This window comes from Scyliorhinus torazame, chromosome 8 (genome assembly GCF_047496885.1).
Source record: "Scyliorhinus torazame isolate Kashiwa2021f chromosome 8, sScyTor2.1, whole genome shotgun sequence".
NCBI classification, from domain to species: domain Eukaryota; kingdom Metazoa; phylum Chordata; class Chondrichthyes; order Carcharhiniformes; family Scyliorhinidae; genus Scyliorhinus; species Scyliorhinus torazame.
Window position 1 is genome coordinate 68474735 of NC_092714.1, and position 19089 is coordinate 68493823.

General features: G+C 50.0%; 1 protein-coding gene across 1 annotated transcript in view; it reads right to left on the minus strand.

Annotated features, from left to right (window-relative positions):
* Window positions 1–5831: 5831 nt before the first annotated feature.
* Window positions 5832–19089, minus strand: part of LOC140427919 (immunoglobulin superfamily member 3-like) — a 101136-nt gene continuing 87878 nt past the window's right edge. Inside the window, exon 9 of the mRNA XM_072513782.1 lies at window positions 5832–10013. Coding sequence (XP_072369883.1) covers window positions 9814–10013 — 200 coding nt within the window. The 3' untranslated portion in view covers window positions 5832–9813. The remainder of the gene's footprint in view (window positions 10014–19089) is intronic.

The following is a 19089-nucleotide window of genomic DNA, read 5'->3' on the forward strand; positions in this document are numbered from 1 at the left end:
GAATTTTCTGCTCCCTGCGCTGGCAGCTAGACTCACGATCGGGCGGAGCAAATCACGATTTGCGCCTGGCGCTGAATTCGATGGGATGCTCCGGACTCCCGCTAACGGTGTTGACCAGGTTTGTGCCCTGCGCTGGTGGGCCTATGCAAAACTGTCATTTGCATGGATCTGAATGTCATTCGCAGGTTGGACACAGTATGCTCCACCCCTCCGCGATGCTCCCCCCCCTCATGCGGAAGTCACGCGGGCGTGAATTTATGCAAGTATTCACAAGCAGAGCCTGGACGCGATGACTGTTGAAGGGGAACGAGAACATAAGAAAGATCTCTCAACTTGTCAGGCCTGCTGGGAAATGGCTGCCTGGGCCACAGGGAGTAGTGGGGAATGACTTGGTGCCAAGTCTGAACACTCAGGGTGTACGCCTCGGAATTGGGGTGACCTGGCTCAGACAGCCATTGCTGCAGTATGTTATTTAAATGCACCCCTTTGGTGCAACCTGCAGGCTCCTGGATTTTCACATGGCTGACTGCCCACTGTATCCTGTAAACACTCAGTGAGCCTCTGGTTCTGTGGGAACCCACCCACCTGCCCGGAAAACCGCATACCCCGATAGTATCATCAACAGTGTGGGCGTGGCTTAGCTCAGTCGCTGGCCCCCCAGGTGTTGGCACTCCTCAGAAGTGCAGCTCCACTGCAGGGGAAACAGGATTAACAGAGCTCACCCCAGCCGAAGGACATCTGCACCGTGGCCTTTGAAACCCTCCCTGGCACACTGCCCCTCTCAGAATAGAGGCCCCACCAGTAACACTATCAGCTAGCCCACCCCTCAGGATCACTAGTTGCCTCCAAGCCACGCCTGCCCACTATGAAGCTGCTCCCGTCTATCCTGCCACCAGCCAGGAAACCCAACCAGCTTTCTGTCATAGTGTGTAACACCCAGGCTCCACATCACACTGCAGCTAAGCTCCCAGGAAACGTACACTTCCCTCACTCCCAGCTGTGGGACCAGTCTGTACACAAGCCTCTTAGCCTGGAGGTGACTGGCAGCACATGTAGACTGCCCCACCACGTACCTGTGGCACACTTGGCACTGTGGGGGTATGGAGGAGGTCACCTGCTCCCAGTGGCCGCCAAGGTGACGATCACCCTAGCTAAGGTGGCACTCCCATCCCCACCCAAGAAGCACTCAAACAGCCTAGAGATGGTGGCAACATTCCAGTCGTGGAACGAACTGTGAGAACATTTTGGCCTAATCGAAATGTCCAATAAGGCCCCCATCTGCAACAACCACACGTTCATGCCTGTGCCCACAGATGCCTCCTTTAAAAGGTGGAGGCAGAACGGGGGTGGGGGGGGGCATTGACAGTTAGAGGTCTACACACAGGCGGTAGGTTCGCAACACTGGACAAACTGACGGGACGATTTCAACGAACAGGGGGCAACAAATACAGGTACCTGCAGCTTAAAAACGTCCTACGAATGGAAACAAGGACATGCCCACGACCGCTGCGACAGTCACTAGTAGAAGAATTACTGGATGCAGACATCTTAGGCAGAGGGAACTGAAGCAACATGTACAGGCAACTGATAGAGGGCCGACACCGAACTGGACGTGACAAGGAAGATATGCGAGGAGGACTTGGGGTTCGAAATAGGGTGGGGACTCTGGAGCGAAGAACTGCATCGAGTCAACTCCACCTCCACATGCGCAAGGCTCAACCTAACACAACTAAAAGTGGTACATAGAGCCCACTTGACCAGAACCCGAATGATTAGGTGCTTCCTGGAGGTGGAGGATAGATGTGAACGGCACCAAGGAGGCCCGGCCAACCATGCACACATGTTCTGGTCTTGCCCCAGACTTGTGGAGTACTGGACAGCCTTCTTCGAGGCAATGTCCAAAGTGATGGGGATGAGGGTGGAGCCATGCCCGAAAGTGGCGGTCTTCGGGGTTTCGGACCAGCCAGATCTGTTCAAGGGGAGGAGGGCAGATGCCCTTGCCTTTGCCTCCCTGATCGCCCGCCATAAAATCCTACTCAGCTGGCGGTCAGCAGCACCACCTAAAGCTGCAGACTGGTCGTCCGACATATCGGAATTTCTGCAAATGGAGAAAATCAAATTCACCATCCGTGGTTGGAAGAAGACTTCCACAGAACATTGGAGCCATTCACTCGGCTGTTCCAGGATCAGTTTGTGGCCAGTAACTAGGTAGCCAGGGATAAAGACAAAGTAGCCAAGACACAAACGGAAAGGGAGGGCAGAGGGAGGTGGGCACGGGGAAACAAGGAAGCAAAACAAAACCCAGCGGGAGAGCCGGGTGCAGCAGGGAGGGAGGGGGAGGTGAGGGGGTGGGGGAGGGGAAGGGGGGCGGACAACAACAGAGGGAGCCAGGAGGGAGAAAAGAGAGGGGAACACAGGCAGGAAAGGAGACACAGGGACCACATCGGCCACAGCAAATGCAGCAAGGAGGAAAGAAAACAAAAGAACAAAAAGAAGAAACAATTTAAACCCATGCAAATAACAAAAAACAACTGGAATGTAAATAACATTAGGAGCCCCACCAGGTGCTCCCCCTTGCAAAATTCTTATTGTTTTGTGTGTATTTATATTGCGCTATGCATAACAAAAACCTGATAAAAACATTTTTAAAAAGGTGACCTTAACATTTATGCCTCTGGCTCTGTCCAGGGCTCGAGCGGAGACCTGTGTGGGATCTCGCAAACGTCCGTACGCAGGTGCACCTGAGTTTCGATAGATACCCTATGCGCCCAGACATATGGGGCGGGATTCTCCCGGACCCGGCGGGGCTGGGGGTTCCGGCGTAATGGAGTGGCGGGAACCACTCCGGCGTCGGGCCGCCCCAAAGGTGCGGAAGTCTCCACATCTTTAGGGGCCAAGCCCTCACCTTGAGGGGCTAGGCCCACGCCGGAGCGGTTTCCGCTCCACCGGCTGGCGGGAAAGGCCTTTGGCGCCACGCCAGCTGGGGCCGAAAGGTCTTCACCGGGCGACGCAGGTCGGCGCATGCGCGGGAGTGTTAGCGGCTGCTGACGTCATCCCCGCGCGTGCGCAGGGGAGGGGGTCTCTTCCGCTTAGTGAAGACCATGGCAAAGGTGGAAGAAAAAGATGCCCCCATGGCACAGGCCCGCCCACGGATTGGTGGGCCCCGATCGTGGGCCAGGCCACCGTGGGGGTACCCCCCGGGGCCAGATCACCCCGTGCCCCCCCCAGGACCCCGGATCCTGCCCGTGCCGCCTTGTCCCTCCGTTCAAAAGGTGGTTTAACCCACGCTGGTGGGGCAGGCATTCCAGCAGCGGGACTTCGGCCTATCGCAGGCCGGAGAATCGGCGGGGGTGGGCCCGCCGACTGGCGCGACGCGATTCCCGCCCCCGCCGACCGGCACGGCGCGATTCACGCCCCCGCCGAATCTCTGGTGGTGGAGACTTCGGGACACGGTGGGGGCGGGATTCACGCCAGCCCCCGGCGATTCTCCGACCCGGCGGGGTGTCGGAGAATCCCGCCCAAGATTACATCACCTTCAATCTGGACCAGGCCCACCAGGATGCCCGAATCAAGGAGGTTGTTCACCTTCTTCCGGCATTGCATGCCAATCCTCCTGGTGATGCTGGCAGCAATGACTGCCTCTGCCACATCCTCCCAGGTGCTGTTCAGGGCAGGTTCGAGTCTCCACCCCACTCTGGGGAAAGAGGGGATCCCTCCTCTTCTCAATGGCATTGAGCAATCGATCCACTTAAGATTCCCAAAATCGGGGGGTGGGGGGCTTCAGGGAGGTCTTCTCTGAGTCATCTCCTTGGCTATATTAGAGTGTGTGGTGAGTGGAGCGTTTATAAGAAGCTCTAGCTTTTCAGGTTCTTTAAAGCGAATTGAGGCCCCAGCGAATCCAATTCTAGCAGGGGTGGGAATTGCTTGCCATTCATGTTGGTTGGGTGCTGGCCCATTGGCATCACCTGCATTTCGGATTAAATAGCACCCCCTCAGCGGAACACAAATTGTACGTGATTCCGTTCAGACGGGAACACCAGTCTCCCAAATGGATAATCCATCCCTGTATGTTTTTAGTAAGGAGTTAGATATTGCTCTTGGGTGAAAGGAATCAAAGGATGTGGAGGGGGTAGGTGGGTGTGGGAGGCTATTGAGTTGGATGATCAGCCATGACCATAATGAATGGCGGAGCAGGCTTAAAGGGCCGAATGGCCTCCTCCTGCTGCTATTTTCTTTGTTTCTATAAAACCTGTCCTGGCTGCCATTAATTTTTGCAGTGCTTAGAGAGAAGGAAGCCAACAGCATGAAGTAATTTTTTAAAATGTGCTCCCTTGTTTAATTAAACACCGTGGGCTGAAAATTGGACATGGCACATTTATGGGCTTGGGGATTGCCAATGTGCAATTGCCCCTATTAGATCAGGGTAATGCAGACAGCATGTAAGCTTTGTGCTGCCGCCTCATCTCCAAGCTTGTGAGTCGTCCAAATACATTGGCAGGATGCCCACGTTTGCGCAATGAAAGCATGAGCACAGGTTAGTTTTAAGAAATGCAGGTTAACCGTAAAGCCCGCCCGTGCCTGCGAGAAGAGGAGATGCATTTTGGTTGCAGCAGGTGTTGGAATTGGATTGGAGAGCGTTTCTCAAAAGCAGGAGGGAATAAGAAAACAGAGGATCAGAGAGCAAGCTCCATCTCCAATGTGCTACAGGCCTTAGTGAAGGAGGTAGAAGGGAGGAGGGAAAGTATTTCTCTGAAAGGGACCTGGGGGCCCACAAGACACATACTTTAAAAGGAATCTGAACAGATGGCCATTGCAAGGAGTTTGATTTTGAGACTCAGACTTTGGTGTTGGGTGGTTACGGAGGCACTTGCACTAGCGTTGCTGCAACCATCTGGAATCAACGTACGTTCCTGCCTTACGCACTTTCTCAAATCCCATCCACTATGCCCCCAGCTGTGATCTGGTACAAATTACAAGCTACAGATGGTGTGACTGTCTCGCCTCTTATTTTCAAAACCACACCACCAGAAAATATCATGATGCCATGTGCAGTAATGCTTGTGGAATTGAACAGATGTGTGTGTGTGTGTGTTACAGAGAGCATGTCAACAAGTCAGGCCCAAAATGGCACGTCAGGCATAATATTGGCAATAAACTCTGACTGACATCACAATCTGCCCACTCAATGGGGATGGTATGGTGGGGGGGGGGGGGGGGCAGCACGGTGGCACAGTGGTTAGCACTGCACCTCATGGCACCGAGGACCGGATTTTATTCTGGCCCCGGGTCACTGTCAATGTGGAGTTTACACATTCTACCAGTGTCTGCGTGGGTCTCACCCCCACAACCTAAAGATGTGTAGCGTAGGTGGCTTGGCCACGCTAAATTGCCCCTTAATTGGAAAACAATAATTGGGTACTTTAAATTTATTTTTAAAAACCCAACTGCCCGCTCCACATGCTTTCAGTGGAGGCACAGGCTGGCCTGTGTCATGCCAGATGTTTCTGCAAGCAGAAACCCCATCCAGGCTCCTATAGCACTGAAACCAGTGCGCTCTGGAGCTGTAAGTTGCAACCTACGTTGTGTTTAAGGGATTTAACCATAGGTGCTGGCATTGCAGGATTTCAACTTGGATGTCGAACTCAGGTACTCCATCATAGTCACTTTATCACAATATAATTAGGCACATTTCACATAAGCGTAGCTGATCTGAGAGTGTAAATTGGAATGATGTTCCATTGAGAATGCTCCCTTAATGTGCTCCTTCGCACTTGCTTTACTTCAGTTTATGTAAAGCCATCCTCTCTAAAGTCAGTGACAGTGATCAAACACCCTCTCATTTTTACTTTATTTTTTTGAAAGGTACAAATTTCAGCATATTTCTTAGCAAACACAAAGAATGTCAGTAAATTTGAATTAAAAGCCATACATAATGGAAAGCTTTCCATTGAGGTTAACTTGTCAAAGGTGGTTTCTCTGTATATTATAAATTTTAAAATTCTTATTTTACACAAATGAAGCCAGACAAAAATAGTAATACAAGGAGATTATTTCATACAACTTAATTCCACCATAGCAGTAATTATTTTTTTCTCCCTTTTTCTTCTGAAAACACTGACTTTTGAAGGCTTACGATGGGCAATTTTAACTACTAGCAAAAAGGCCTCATTTGCATTCAGTTGGTGAATTGCACGTACCAAATGGATAGTACCCTGTTTAAACTCACCAGCTCAGAGAGACAGGAGATTGACCATCTCCTACACTACCACTTAGAGCTGGTGGGTGGGGGTTGGGGCTGGTAGCCGGTAGCACAGCAGCCCAGATTTGTTTTGTGTGTGTGAACCCAGGAAATCTGACAAAAATGGAGATTAAACATTTTGTGGTTAGGCTGCCTACAAAAAAGGCGCATGGACCATTCATGCTCTGCCCATTTGTACCTTTGACTTTTAGAAAATTGTGGTCTTGCGTGCTTGTTTAGGGGCTGGTTTAGCACAGGGCTAAATGGCTGGCTTTGAAAGCAGACTAAGGCAGGCCAGCAGCACGGTTCGATTCCCGTACCAGCCTCCCCGAACAGGCGCCGGAATGTGGCGACTGGGGGCTTTTCACAGTAACTTCATTTGAAGCCTACTTGTGACAATAAGCAATTTTCATTTCATTTGTGAAGGCCAAATAGCGCCAGGTGGGACATGGGAATGAAGCTACAGATCCATGCCCATAGGGTGAATCAAGTTAAAATCTCCCTCCATGGTTTCATAAACATTGCAACTCTCTAAAACATCACTGATTCCTTTAGGGCAGCACAGTGGCTAGCACTGCTGCCTCACAGTGCCAGGGACCCGGGTTCAATTCCGGCCTCGAATGACTGTCTGTGTGGAGTTTGTACATTCTCCCAGTGTCTGTGTGTGTTTCCTCTGGGTGCACCGGTTTCCTCCCACAGTCCAAAGATGTGCGAGTTAGGCAGATTGGTCATGATAAAATGCCATAATGTTCAAAGGTTAAGTGGGGTTATGGGGTTAGTTAGGGTGCTCTTTCAGAGATCGGTGTAGACCCGATGGGCCAAATGGCCTCCTTCTGCATTGTGGGGATTATATGACTTGGGGAAATAGTGCCATATTGGTAATGTCAATAGACTATGAATCCAAAGGCCCAGATTAATGCTCAAGGGATCTGGGTTCAAGTCCCAAATGTGAATCCACTGAATAAAATGGAACTGAAAACCAGCCACAGCAATAATGTCCATTAAACTATTATCGATTGTCATAAAAACCCATCCAGTTCACCAACATTGTTTAGGGAAGGAAATCTGCCATTCTTACATGGCCTGGAGTACATGTGACTCCAGAACCACAGCAATGTGGTTGACTCGTATTTTAAAATAAATTCCAAGGGGAAATTTAGTGTGACCAATCCACCTACCCTGCACATCTTTGGGATGTATCCATGCAGACATGGGGGAGAATGTGCAAACTCCACTTGGACCTGACACAAGGCCGGTCCTTGACACTGTGGCAGCAGTGCTAACCACTGCACCACTGTGCCACCCAATATGGTTGACTCTTAACTTAAGTGGGAAGTCACTCAGCTCAAGGGTAATTAGGGATGGCCAACAAACCACAATCATGAAAGATTTTTACAGATTCTGTCTGGATGAACTTGGACAGCAAGTATCAGAGGACTATTTGCTCAAAGGCATTATATCGGTGTCTAATCCTGTTCTTATCAATTGTCTCCAGCAGGAACAACGAGAAACTGTTGGATCTGGCGCTAGCCTGGAAAGAGTTGGACATAAAAATGTTAACGATGCTAGTGATCTTCAATGCCATTAATTATACAGATTGGCTTTAGATGTCTTTTAGCAGATGGCATATCTTTGAAACTGTATCTCTGCCAACCTGCAGTTTGAGCAGTTGTGCCATACCTACATATGGTTGGTGACATGATGGGTCTCTGGGCATTGAATTCTAATGCCAACTGATGCTCCTTGGCATGCTTTCTTTAATCTAAAAGTATTTTGCGGCTAAAATAATACTTTTGGAACACTTTAAAAGCAACACCCCATCATTAATTTTACATTTGTGTGGCAACTGGCAGAGGTTTCTGTAACCTTACTGCTCCTGAACTACAGTGAAAGTTGTTTTAGAACCCCTTTCCTATCCTCTTTCGTTAACCTGTTTCTTGTTTCACTGTACTCTTGTAACTGGTTCAACTTTAATTAAATGTCTGGTAATTCTGTGCATAATATTCATCTCTGCACACACATTCCCTACTTGTACAAATGACAAAAAAAGATTAATAAGCTATTGAAAACAATGAGAATAAAAAAAAGCTTCATATCCAATCAAAACCTTGAAAAAAAATAAAAGTTCTCTGAATTGCCCATCCATTCCACCATATACACCTAAAATAAGATTTTTTTAAAAAAAACTACTTCTCATGCATGGCTAGATCAATGCCATCAGAGCACATAAACATTCTGGCACAAATATACACACTGTCACACATAATACTGTCCCAGTAAAGCCTTTCCCTGGTCCCAGAAATTTTGTCTTGCAATTGCTGCCCCTCACCACGTGTTATGTGCAAGACCTTTAGCACAATACATATAGAAAATAATCCCATCTCCAGTCATATCTTGATCTGATCTTTCAGAAACAAACACATTAAACTTGCCTCTCATCTATTTGTCAACACAATTATCTTTCTGTCTGAGATTGCAAGATCGCAGGATACATACAAATCGTGAAGGCTATTTTCACCCATCTCCAATATTCCATCCAGAACTCTGCTACCACTATTTCTTGTCCCAGCATTGAACTAGCATTATTCCATTCAAGATTTAATTCCAAATGTTGACCATTCTTTGCAAGAACTTCCTACGCTACGTCATTCACCACAGTTTGAATTCATTTCTCTTCTCTCCAGGTTTAATTTAACATGGTGCTTTCAGTACACCTTTACCATACTTTTTACTGTCTTGCATACATCTTTCAACCACCTCCTTCAAGGCTGATTGACAAAAGTTAATCCAGTCTCATGCTGTGGCCTATCTCTACGGCCTCCAGGGTTTGAATGATTGCTTTGTATTCCAGTAACAAAACTGACCACTGTACCAATGCTATGATTCGACCATGCACTTTGCAAGTGTTGAATAATATCCAGCAACTTATTCTCTTGTTGATTTAACAATTGGTTCAGCATTTTTGACAAGTACAGCCCTGAGCAAAAAAAAATCTATTATAACACTACATTGTTCTCCAAGTGCTCAACCAGTTAGATTTTTAAAATCTAAAGCTCTGGTTATTTTGTCATTTTTGACTCCCTGCTGTTCTAGCTTAGGAGCTACAGCGAAAAGGACTTAAATACTTGGAAAGGATTGGGAAGCAAAATTGGTGATGAGATTTAGTTGCCTGTTTTAGGTTTGAATTAAGGAACTGAAAGGTATTAGGAAGAAGGACGTTCACAAAAATTAAATGTTGCCAATAATCAGAAGCGAAGCAAGAGTTGGGTTGTTTGAACCAACAGAGAAGCTGAGCCTTCCAGCATATGTGGCATTCAGTGAATAGCGTAGTCACAAATTTCTTCTTAGGCAAGGTTCACCAATGCTAATTTAAAAGAAAATGATCATCACTGTGCAAAATTGCGCCAATGCCCTCAAATTGCATTTTTTGTCTTAACATTTTGTTTGGCTGGGAATCAGTGAGAACATGTTCTTGACTGCAAGTGACATTTTGCTGCTATTTATGACTGTTCCTATAGCAACAAACGAGAGTTACAAAAATAAGGAAATACAAAATGTGATATTACATCGTCTTCTTATTCACTCTTAGGATCGACTATTAATGTTTCGATTGGTGTCCAAAGACTCTTTTCATGAGCTGTTTTCTGTGGTTTCTTCGGCCTCAGGCAAAAATAAACTACAACAATGGTCAGAGCTGCGAAGACTATAAATGGATAGACAAATAAGAAGTAGAAGAGAGACGAAGATGCACAGGCCTTCGAGTGAAGTGTAGCAACTAGAGAAAAAGAAAACAAAAACGAGTTAGAAACAGAACATTTTTTGAAACACTGGAAACATAATCACAGACCACACAATTCGGAATAGAGATTGGAACTTTTAAACAAGTTTTTCTGACTGGTTAACTTTTGAGTTGCAACTCCAGCATTAAAAATCCATCAGAATATAACTCGACAAGAGAGCTTCCAGCGCCCGCAGTGGAGGCTGGATGTGGGACTGCTGGCGGACGAAGGGGTGTGCGAGAGGGTGAGGAAGTGTATACAAATCTACCTGCAGGTCAACGATACAGGGGAAGTCTCAGCAGCGGTGGTGTGGGAGGCGCTCAAGGCAGTGGTGAGAGGGGAGCTGATTTCAATCCGGGCTCACAGAGACAAGACGGGCAGGGCAGAAATGGACCGACTGTTAGCGGAGATCCTGCAGATTGACAGGAGGTATGCAGGGACCCTGAGTGCGGAGCTCTTGTGGGAACGGAGGAGGCTGCAGGCGGAGTTTGGGGTGGTGTCCACGGGTAAGGCAGTGGAGCAGCTCAGAAAGGCGACTGGGTGCGGTATACGAACATGGAGAGAAAGCCAGCAGGATGCTGGCTCAGCAGCTCAGAAAGAGCGAGGCGGCTAGGGCAATAGGTAAAGTGGTGGATGGAGGCGGTAACTTGGTAGGGGATGCGGCCGGTGTGAACAGGGCTTTCAAGGACTTTTATAGCAGACCCGCTGGCTCGGAGCCCCCCGCGGGGCCGGAGGGGATAAGACGCTTCTTAGCGGCCTGATAGTCCCAAAAGTGGGTAGGGAGCTAGTCGAAGGGCTGGGCGCCCCGATCAGTGCTGAGGAGATATTTGAGGGCTTAAACGCCATGCAGTCAGGTGAAGCCCTGGGGTCGGATGGGTACCCGGTAGAATTTTATAAAAATTTTATAGAACTGGGGGGGAAGGGGGTCTTGCACTGCCGAATTTCAGCAACGGGAGCATCGGTTTGGTCCTCGATATGTGACCACCATCGGTTTGCCTGGGGAAGTTGGACAGGGGGTTTCGGGTATGGCGGAGGGCAGGGATTGAGCGGATGGGAGATTTGTTTTTGGAAGGGAGCTTCCCTAGCTTGAGGGCGCTGGAGGCCAAGTTGGGGTTGACGCGGGGGGATGAATTCCGGTATATTGAGGTGCGGGACTTTTTGCGTAGGCCGGTGCCATCTTTTCCAATCTTGCCACTAAAGGGGATCCAAGATAGGGTAGTGTCTAGAGGATGGGTGGGGGAGGAAAGTGTCTCGGATATTTACAAGGAACTCATGGGGGCGGAGGAGACGCAGACCGAGGAGCTGAGGCATAAATGGGAGGAGGAGTTGGGAGGGCAGATTGAGGAAGGCCTGTGGGCGGACTCGCTGAGCAGGGTCAATGGGACTGCAACATGTGCCAGGCTTGGCCTGATTCAATTTAAGGTCGTCCACCAGGCCCACATGACAGTGTCCCGGATGAGCAGATTCTTCGGTGTAGAAGTCAGGTGTGTAAAGTGTCTGAGAGGACTGGCAGACCATGTCCACATGTTTTGGGCTTGTCCAAAACTGAGGAGATACTGGCAGGGGTTCGAGGACATCATGTCTAGAGTACTGAACGAGGGTGGCAATGAGTCCAGAGGTGGCGATTTTGGGGGATTCAGAGGCCCCGGAAGTCCAGGGGGAGAAAGAGGCCGACGTCTTGGCCTTTGCTTCCCTGGTAGCCCGGAGACGGATACCTCTAGCTTGGAGGGACTCAAAGCCCCCGAAGTCGGAAGCCTGGCTGTCAGACATGGCGAGTTTCCTGGGCTCAGAGAAAATCAAGTTTGTCTTGAGAGTGTCGTTGTTAGGGTTCGCCCGGAGGTGGCAACCATTCATTGACTTCTTTTCGGAGAATTAATCAGGGGAATGTAGTCTCGGGGGTCAATTAGGCAGATCTCGGCGGGACGGGCTACGGCAATTGCACTATGTACTTTGTTTACTGTACAGTCCTTTTGTTTTCTCGTTCTGTAATTCTACTGTTTACAATGCCAAAAAATACCTCATTAAAATTGTTATTACTCGAGTTATATGAGGACATGTTGTTTAATGGGGAAGTGTAAACTACTGAGTTTATTAGAAAAATTAAGACAACTTTCCACTTTTAATATCGTAGAATCATAGAATTTACAGTGCAGAAGGAGGCCTTTTGGCCCATCGAGTCTGCACCGGCCTTTGGAAAGAGCACCCTACTTAAGCCCACACAACACCCTATCCTGTAACCCAATAACTCCACCTAACCTTTTTGGACACTAAAGGGCAATTTAGCATGACCAATCCATCTAATCTGTGTGGTGATGTGCATCACTGTAAATACATGTAAGCTAGACAGACACTAGAAGGAGCACCAGAAACATCACACACACACACTCAACCAATAGATAAGTTAGATGGGAGGCGACCAATGGACATTCACGATACACAAGGAGGTGACACGACCACAGGGGGGCATTACACCAACCCATACATAAAGGACACCACACACATGATCAGCCTTTTCGGCCAGTGGAGACAGTCAGTGAGGAGAGGCACAGGGTTGATTCATTATCACACCCACCACGTGGAAGACAGCAGCTGGTCAGTCAGTTTAGGTAGCTACAATAGGATTAGCAGTAGTGTCGAACTCAAGTTATAAAAGTGCACATAGTGTAAATAAATGAGTTGAAATTATTTACACGTCTCGACCTTCCTTGACAAATGCAACACAAGGAAGCCGCTTATGTTACAAAGGAAACATAACAAAACAATCTGCACATCTTTGGACTGTTGGAGGAAACCGGAACACCCGGAGGAAACCCACGCACACACGGGGAGAACGTGCGGACTCTGCACAGACAGTGACCCAAGCCGGAGAATCGAACCTGGGGCCACGGAGCTGTGAAGCCACCGTGCTAACCACTGTGCCACCGTGCTGCCCCAATAGTGAAGTTAAATCCACATGTCAAGATCTTTCTCGTCTTGGAAGGGAAGATTTTTAATCACAAATAATAATTTGGATTGTACAAAAAAATATATTATTCTAATTTACCATGAAACATTCAGTTTACACACTTTGATTCAAGTTAATAACATTTGCTATTTTCGAGTTCACTATTAAAAATTCCCATTAGACTCTGCATTCTAATCGATTATTAAATATTAAGATTCTCACATATTCTATATTTCAGTGCTTCATATGTTAAGGATGAAAGAAATTCCATTTACATAGCACCCTACCACATCTGTGCCGAGGAGAGCTCAGATCATCTCATACAGTGGAGGAAAAATACTGGAGCAGCTACTTCCTGTTTTCTAATTTCACGTGGTCTTTTCAAGTTGTGGTAAATTTGGTAAGAAATAAGGGGGGGGGGGGGGAAATGCTCCTTTTCCTGTGAGAACCCTAAGGTGGTATGAGGAAGGGTGCCCATTTTCTGGATTTGTGCTCTCTTCAGCAACTACATCAAGGGGTTGAAAAGGACCTAGGAGTCTCCAACATTTAATGGTTCCAGGTAATGCTGAACAATAGTTACCAAGAATCTCAATCACAAATGGTCTTGTACTAGAAAACAAAGAACAAAGAAAAGTACAGCACAGGAACAGGTCCTCCAAGCCTGTGCCGACCATGCTGCCCGACTAAACTAAAATCTTCTACACTTCCTGGGTCCGTATCCCTCTATTCCCATCCTATTCATGTATTTGTCAAGATGCCCCTTAAATGTCACTATCGTCCCCACTTCCACCACTTCCTCCGGTAGCGAGTTCGAGGCAACCACTACCCTCTGTGTAAGAAACGTGTCTCATACATCTACTCTAAACCTTGCCCCTCGCACCTTAAGCCTATGCCCCCTAGTAATTGACCCCTCTACCCTGGGGAAAAGCCTCTGACTATCCACTCTGTCTATGCCCCTCATAATTTTGTAGACCTCTATCAGGTCGCCTATCAACCTCCGTCGTTCCAGTGAGAACAAACCAAGTTTATTCAACAGCTCCTCATAGCTAATGCCCTCCATACCAGGCAACATCCTTGTAAATCTCTTCTGCACCCTCTCTAAAGCCTCCACATCCTTCTGGTAGTGTGGCGACCAGAATTGAACACTATACTCCAAGTGTGGCCTAACTAAGGTTCTATACAGCTGCGACATGACTTGCCAATTCTTATACTCAATGCCCCAGCCAATGAAGGCAAGCATGCCGTATGCCTTCTTCACTACCTTCTCCACCGGTGTTGCCCCTTTCAGTGACCTGTGGACCTGTACACCTAGATCTTTCGGTACTATGCCTGATTTTCATAACTGAAGAATAAGGGAGATATTTATGAGGTACGGATGGGTCAAGTGCTCTAAAGCTGATCCCCATTCCTGGGGGTCTGTGAGGGGGAAAAAAAAATATATATATATATATTTTTTTTTTAAAAAAATGTTTTTATTGGGTTTTATACATGATATACTTACAAATGTACACACAAGAAAACAAAAAACAGAGGAAGTAAAACAAAACAAGCAAAACAAAACCGGGCGGAAGGGGCACCTGGGTGGTGTCCCTGATGTCACTTGCATCTCTTGGTCTTTTATTTTGTCCATTTGCCTTAGCCTTGGCCATCTATCGTTTCTTCTTCCTGTTCATTCTCTCTCTCTTTCGCCTTGCTGTGCTTGTTGTGGTCGTTGTCGTTTCCTCCACTCTGCCCCCAGTTTGTGTTCCCTCCTCTTTCCTCCCTTCTGGCTCCCCTCTGTTGTTCTCCTTCCCTCGTCCTCCCTCCCTCCCTGCACCACCGCCCCCCCCCCCCCCCACCCACCCACCCCACCACTACCACCCCCCCTCCCCCAACCCTGTCTCCCAATACTCTCTCCCTTTCCTCTCTTTTATCATGTCCTGGCTACTTTCCCCTGGCTCTTGGCTACTTGTCTATTTCTTTATTTGTTTGTTTGTTTGTTGGCCGCAAACAGATCCAAGAACAGTCGGGTGAATGGCTCCCATGTTTTGAGGAAGCCATCTTCCAACCCCCGGATGGAGAATTAGATTTTCTCCATTTGGAGAAATTCTGATAGGTTGAACAGCCAGTCTGCAGGATTCTACGGCGGGTGATCAGGGAGGCAAAGGCAAGGGCATTGGCCTTCCTCCCCATGAAGAGATCTGGCTGGCCTGATACCCCGAAGACTGCCTCTCTCGGGCATGGCCCCACCCTCACCCCCGCCACTTTGGACATTGCCTCAAAGACGGCTGTCCAGTACCCAGCAAGTCTGGGGCAAGATCAGAACTTGTGGGCGTGGTTGGCCGGGCCTCTTTGGCACCGTTCACATCCGTCTGTGTGGGGAAAAGATTATCATAGAATCAGGAAAGTCGCGGGTGTGAATGCGATGCCGATGAAATGGAGGATCTTGCTGATGGAGAATCCAGCCCATGGGCTTTTCTGAATCAATAAGAGACTTAGAAAATGAAAGGATAGAAGAAGTCCAGCTTGTATATCGGGCAGGAGTCTCCAGAAAGAATTCTAAGTGTGATCACGAGCGGGAGCTTCCCGGCGCTCAGCCCAGTGAGGCCGGCAACGCTATCCATCGTTAAGTGGTCCACTTAACGAGGCCCCACGGGCTTCTCGCCGCAAATGAAGGCTCACCAGCTGATTCACCAACAGCGCGCTCACCAGCCCCACGCTAACAAGATTGAGCAGCAATTAAACAGCACTTGCACAGCCAACCCCAGCCAGCTTGCAATAATGGTGCCCAGGAGACCAACCCCAAGTCTCGTGGATGCAGGGGTGGAGGTCAGGAAGGATGTCCTGTTCCCCCTAGGGTCTGGAGGGTTAGTCACAGGGCAGCCGTGCTGCCTGGGATAAGGTGGCAGCAGCTGTGAGCTTGGGAGTGGGATAAGGTGGCAGCAGCTGTGAGCTTGGGAGTGTGAGCAGGAGGACTGGCCTCCAGTGCTGGAAAAAGGTCAACGACCTACACTAGGAAGCACGAGTGAGTCGACACTAACGCCCCCCCACCCACCTCCTGAGACTTTTCTGCCTCCATGCGAGCATCCACCCCCCAATTCCTCCATGCGACCCCCAACCCTCCCTCCACCCACTCTCTCTTCAATCCCCCCCCAGCCTCCGTCCGCACCCCCCTCCCTTGGAGATGATCGGGAGCAGTCAGGCATTCAGAGGGATATGTCAACAACACTCCAGCAGACCCATGGCTGACTGGAGGTGTCCCAGAGGCTACGTGAACAGGAGATGTTGCCAGCAATGCATGGCACCGAGGCCAACACTGCCAGGGTGGCGACCACAGTGGAGAGCCTGGTGCATGACTTCGGCACCATCAGTGAAGGTGTCCAAGGCATTGAGCAGTTGATGGTGGCCTTGGCAGAGGGTCTCGACAGAATGTCCCCCTCGCTGGGGGATGTGACCCAGTTGCAGGCTGACCTTGATGAGGTTCTGCAGGATATGTCCTGCTCTCAGATGGGAATGACCGAAGTGCTGCGGAGCTCATCCCAGTCGTGGTTGGGCATTGCCGATGCGCTGCAGAGCATGTCCCAGTCACTGAGGGACATTGCTGTGGGCGTCGCCACAATAATCCAGAACATGAGGAACCACAAGGTCCGGCAGAGCCAGATGATTCAGGGGCAACCGGGTCTCGAACCAGCTGTCCTTCCGTCCCAAGGTGAACCCCAGGGCCCTTTGGGCACAGACAGGGAGGAGGGGGCGTTGAATACGAACCCGGACCTGTGCTATGGAGTGGTGACGGTGGCCACTAGTCCCTCAGAGTTCCACAACTCTGGTGAGGCCGCGTCTCGCACCCGGAACAGGGTGGCATGGCTGTACGTGTGCTGCTGATAAGTGAGCCGGGGCCCTCCGACCCCAGAGGATGCCTGCCAGGGACATTGAAAGCCGTGGGACATGGTAAGCAGCTGGCTGCCTCCACCTCTGCTGTGCATCAAACAACGCTTTTCACTGTATACTAATACATGTGACAATGATAAATCAAATCAAATCAAATCAAATAGCGGCAGAGCAAGGTGGGCAAAGCACATCGAGGATCACTGAGGGCACTGGCGTAGGGGAGGGGGAGGGGAGGGGAGGGGGAGTGGGGAATTACAAAAACGCAATAGACACCCGTGTGCACAACCAGTATGATGCCTCTGCCACTTTCTTCCACAATGCGGGCCGACCTCCGAACCCTTGGCCCATCTCTCCAGGTATCCCCCCACACCCCAGGTACACCTCATGCAGGTGATGGGTGTGAGCGAGCACTCAGCAGACAGGCAGGGGTCAGACTATGGCCTAGATTGAGGAGCACTGCCACTCAGCTCCCTGTGGGTTATCATTTTATAAAAAAATTAGAGTGTCCAACTCATTTTTCCCAATTAAGGGGCAATTTAGCATGGCCAATCCACCTACCCTGCACATCTTTGGGTTGTGGGGACGAAACCCATGCAAACACGGGGAGAATGTGCAAACTCCACATGGACAGTGCCCCAGAGCCGGGATCGAACCTGGGACCTCGGCGCCGTGAGACAGCAATGTGCCATCTGTGGGTTATCATAACCTCCCTGCCCTCGACAGTGGCGCACTATGGTGTTGATACTGTCCCAGAACCCTGGAGTGATTTGACACAGACCTTGGGAGGGTGCAAAATGGGAGTGGCAATGACGGGCCAGGCCATGTCCTAAGTGAATCGGGTGAGTACGAGGGCCTTCCTGGCCCTCCGGTCTTGCCTGACCCTCGCCACTGCCACCTGTCCTGCAGCCTCTGGCTGGTTCTCCAGTTGCTCCCTGGGCTCATCCTCCAATTGGTCCGGCACTGCCTCATCATCCTCATCTTCGTCCTCATCCTCGGAGGTGGCCACACGTTCCTCATCACCAACCTCCAGCTCATTGCCCCGCTGTTGTGCGAGGTTGTGGAGGACATAGCAGACCACCACAAAGCGGGCCACTCTCCGAGCGGTGTACTTGAGGCATTGGAACTGCATCTTGAGGAGTCCGATGCACAGCTCAATCCCAGCCCGGGTGGCCACATGGGCCTCGTTGTATCGGGTCTCCACTTCGGTCTCCGGCCTCCACACTAGCATCATTAGCCAGGTCCTCAGCGGATACCCCTTATCCTCCAAGAGCCAGCCATCCATCCTGGAGTGGTCCTCTAAGAGACCGGGGATGAATGACTGCCCCAGGATGTAGCTGTCGTGGACGCACCCTGGGAAGAATGCACACACGTGCATGATCTTCATGTGGTGGTCGCACACGAGCTGGATGTTCAAGGAATGCAACCCCTTTCTGTTAATGTAGGGCACTCCCAGGTGGCCCAGTGTGCAAGGCAACATGCATGGCATCTATTACCCCCTGGACCTGGGACATCCCAGCGATGGTGGAGAAACCTGCTGCCCAGGCATTTTGCTCGGCTTGGTCCATGTCAAAGATAATGCTGTTTTATGCCCAGGCAAACAGGGCATCTGTGACCTGTTGGACACACCTGTGGGCTGTGAGACACCACACAGGACACCGTTCGAGCCCTGGAAAGATCCTGAGGCATAAAAGAGCTGCAGTGACCTTGACTGCCATGGGGAGCGAGTGTCCTCCTCCATGTGGTGGCAGGTCCGCGAGGATATGGCACAAATGCCGCACCGTCTCCTTGTTGAGGCGGGGTCCCTTGCGGCACACGCTGTCTGTCATCTGTTCGAATGACTAGCGATGTCTGTATAGCCATGGCCGTCGCAGACCGCCCTGTCTGGGCCCTTCCCTGGCCTGATGGGTGGCCGGGTCCTCAGGGTGTGGGGCAGGGTCCGGCACAGGGTCCGCCGCCTCGACCATCTGCAGACGCTGCTGCTGCCGCCGTTCCGGCGTCTGGCTGCCTGGCCTAGCAGCAGCACCACTAGGGCAAGATCTGCTGGGTAAAAATCCCTGCCACAGCATTCAATATCTGTAAGGCATTGGGAGAGGGTGTTAGGCTGACAGACAGCGGTGGTTCCAATCCCTGGACCCTCCATTCTGCCATTGGTTCCCTCTCTCCCCCACCCGGAATGCCTTACCCACACACACCCGGCCACAGGGGGCCTCCCTCACTGGACCCCAGTCCTTGGACCCAGGACACCCGCTCCTAACATCACC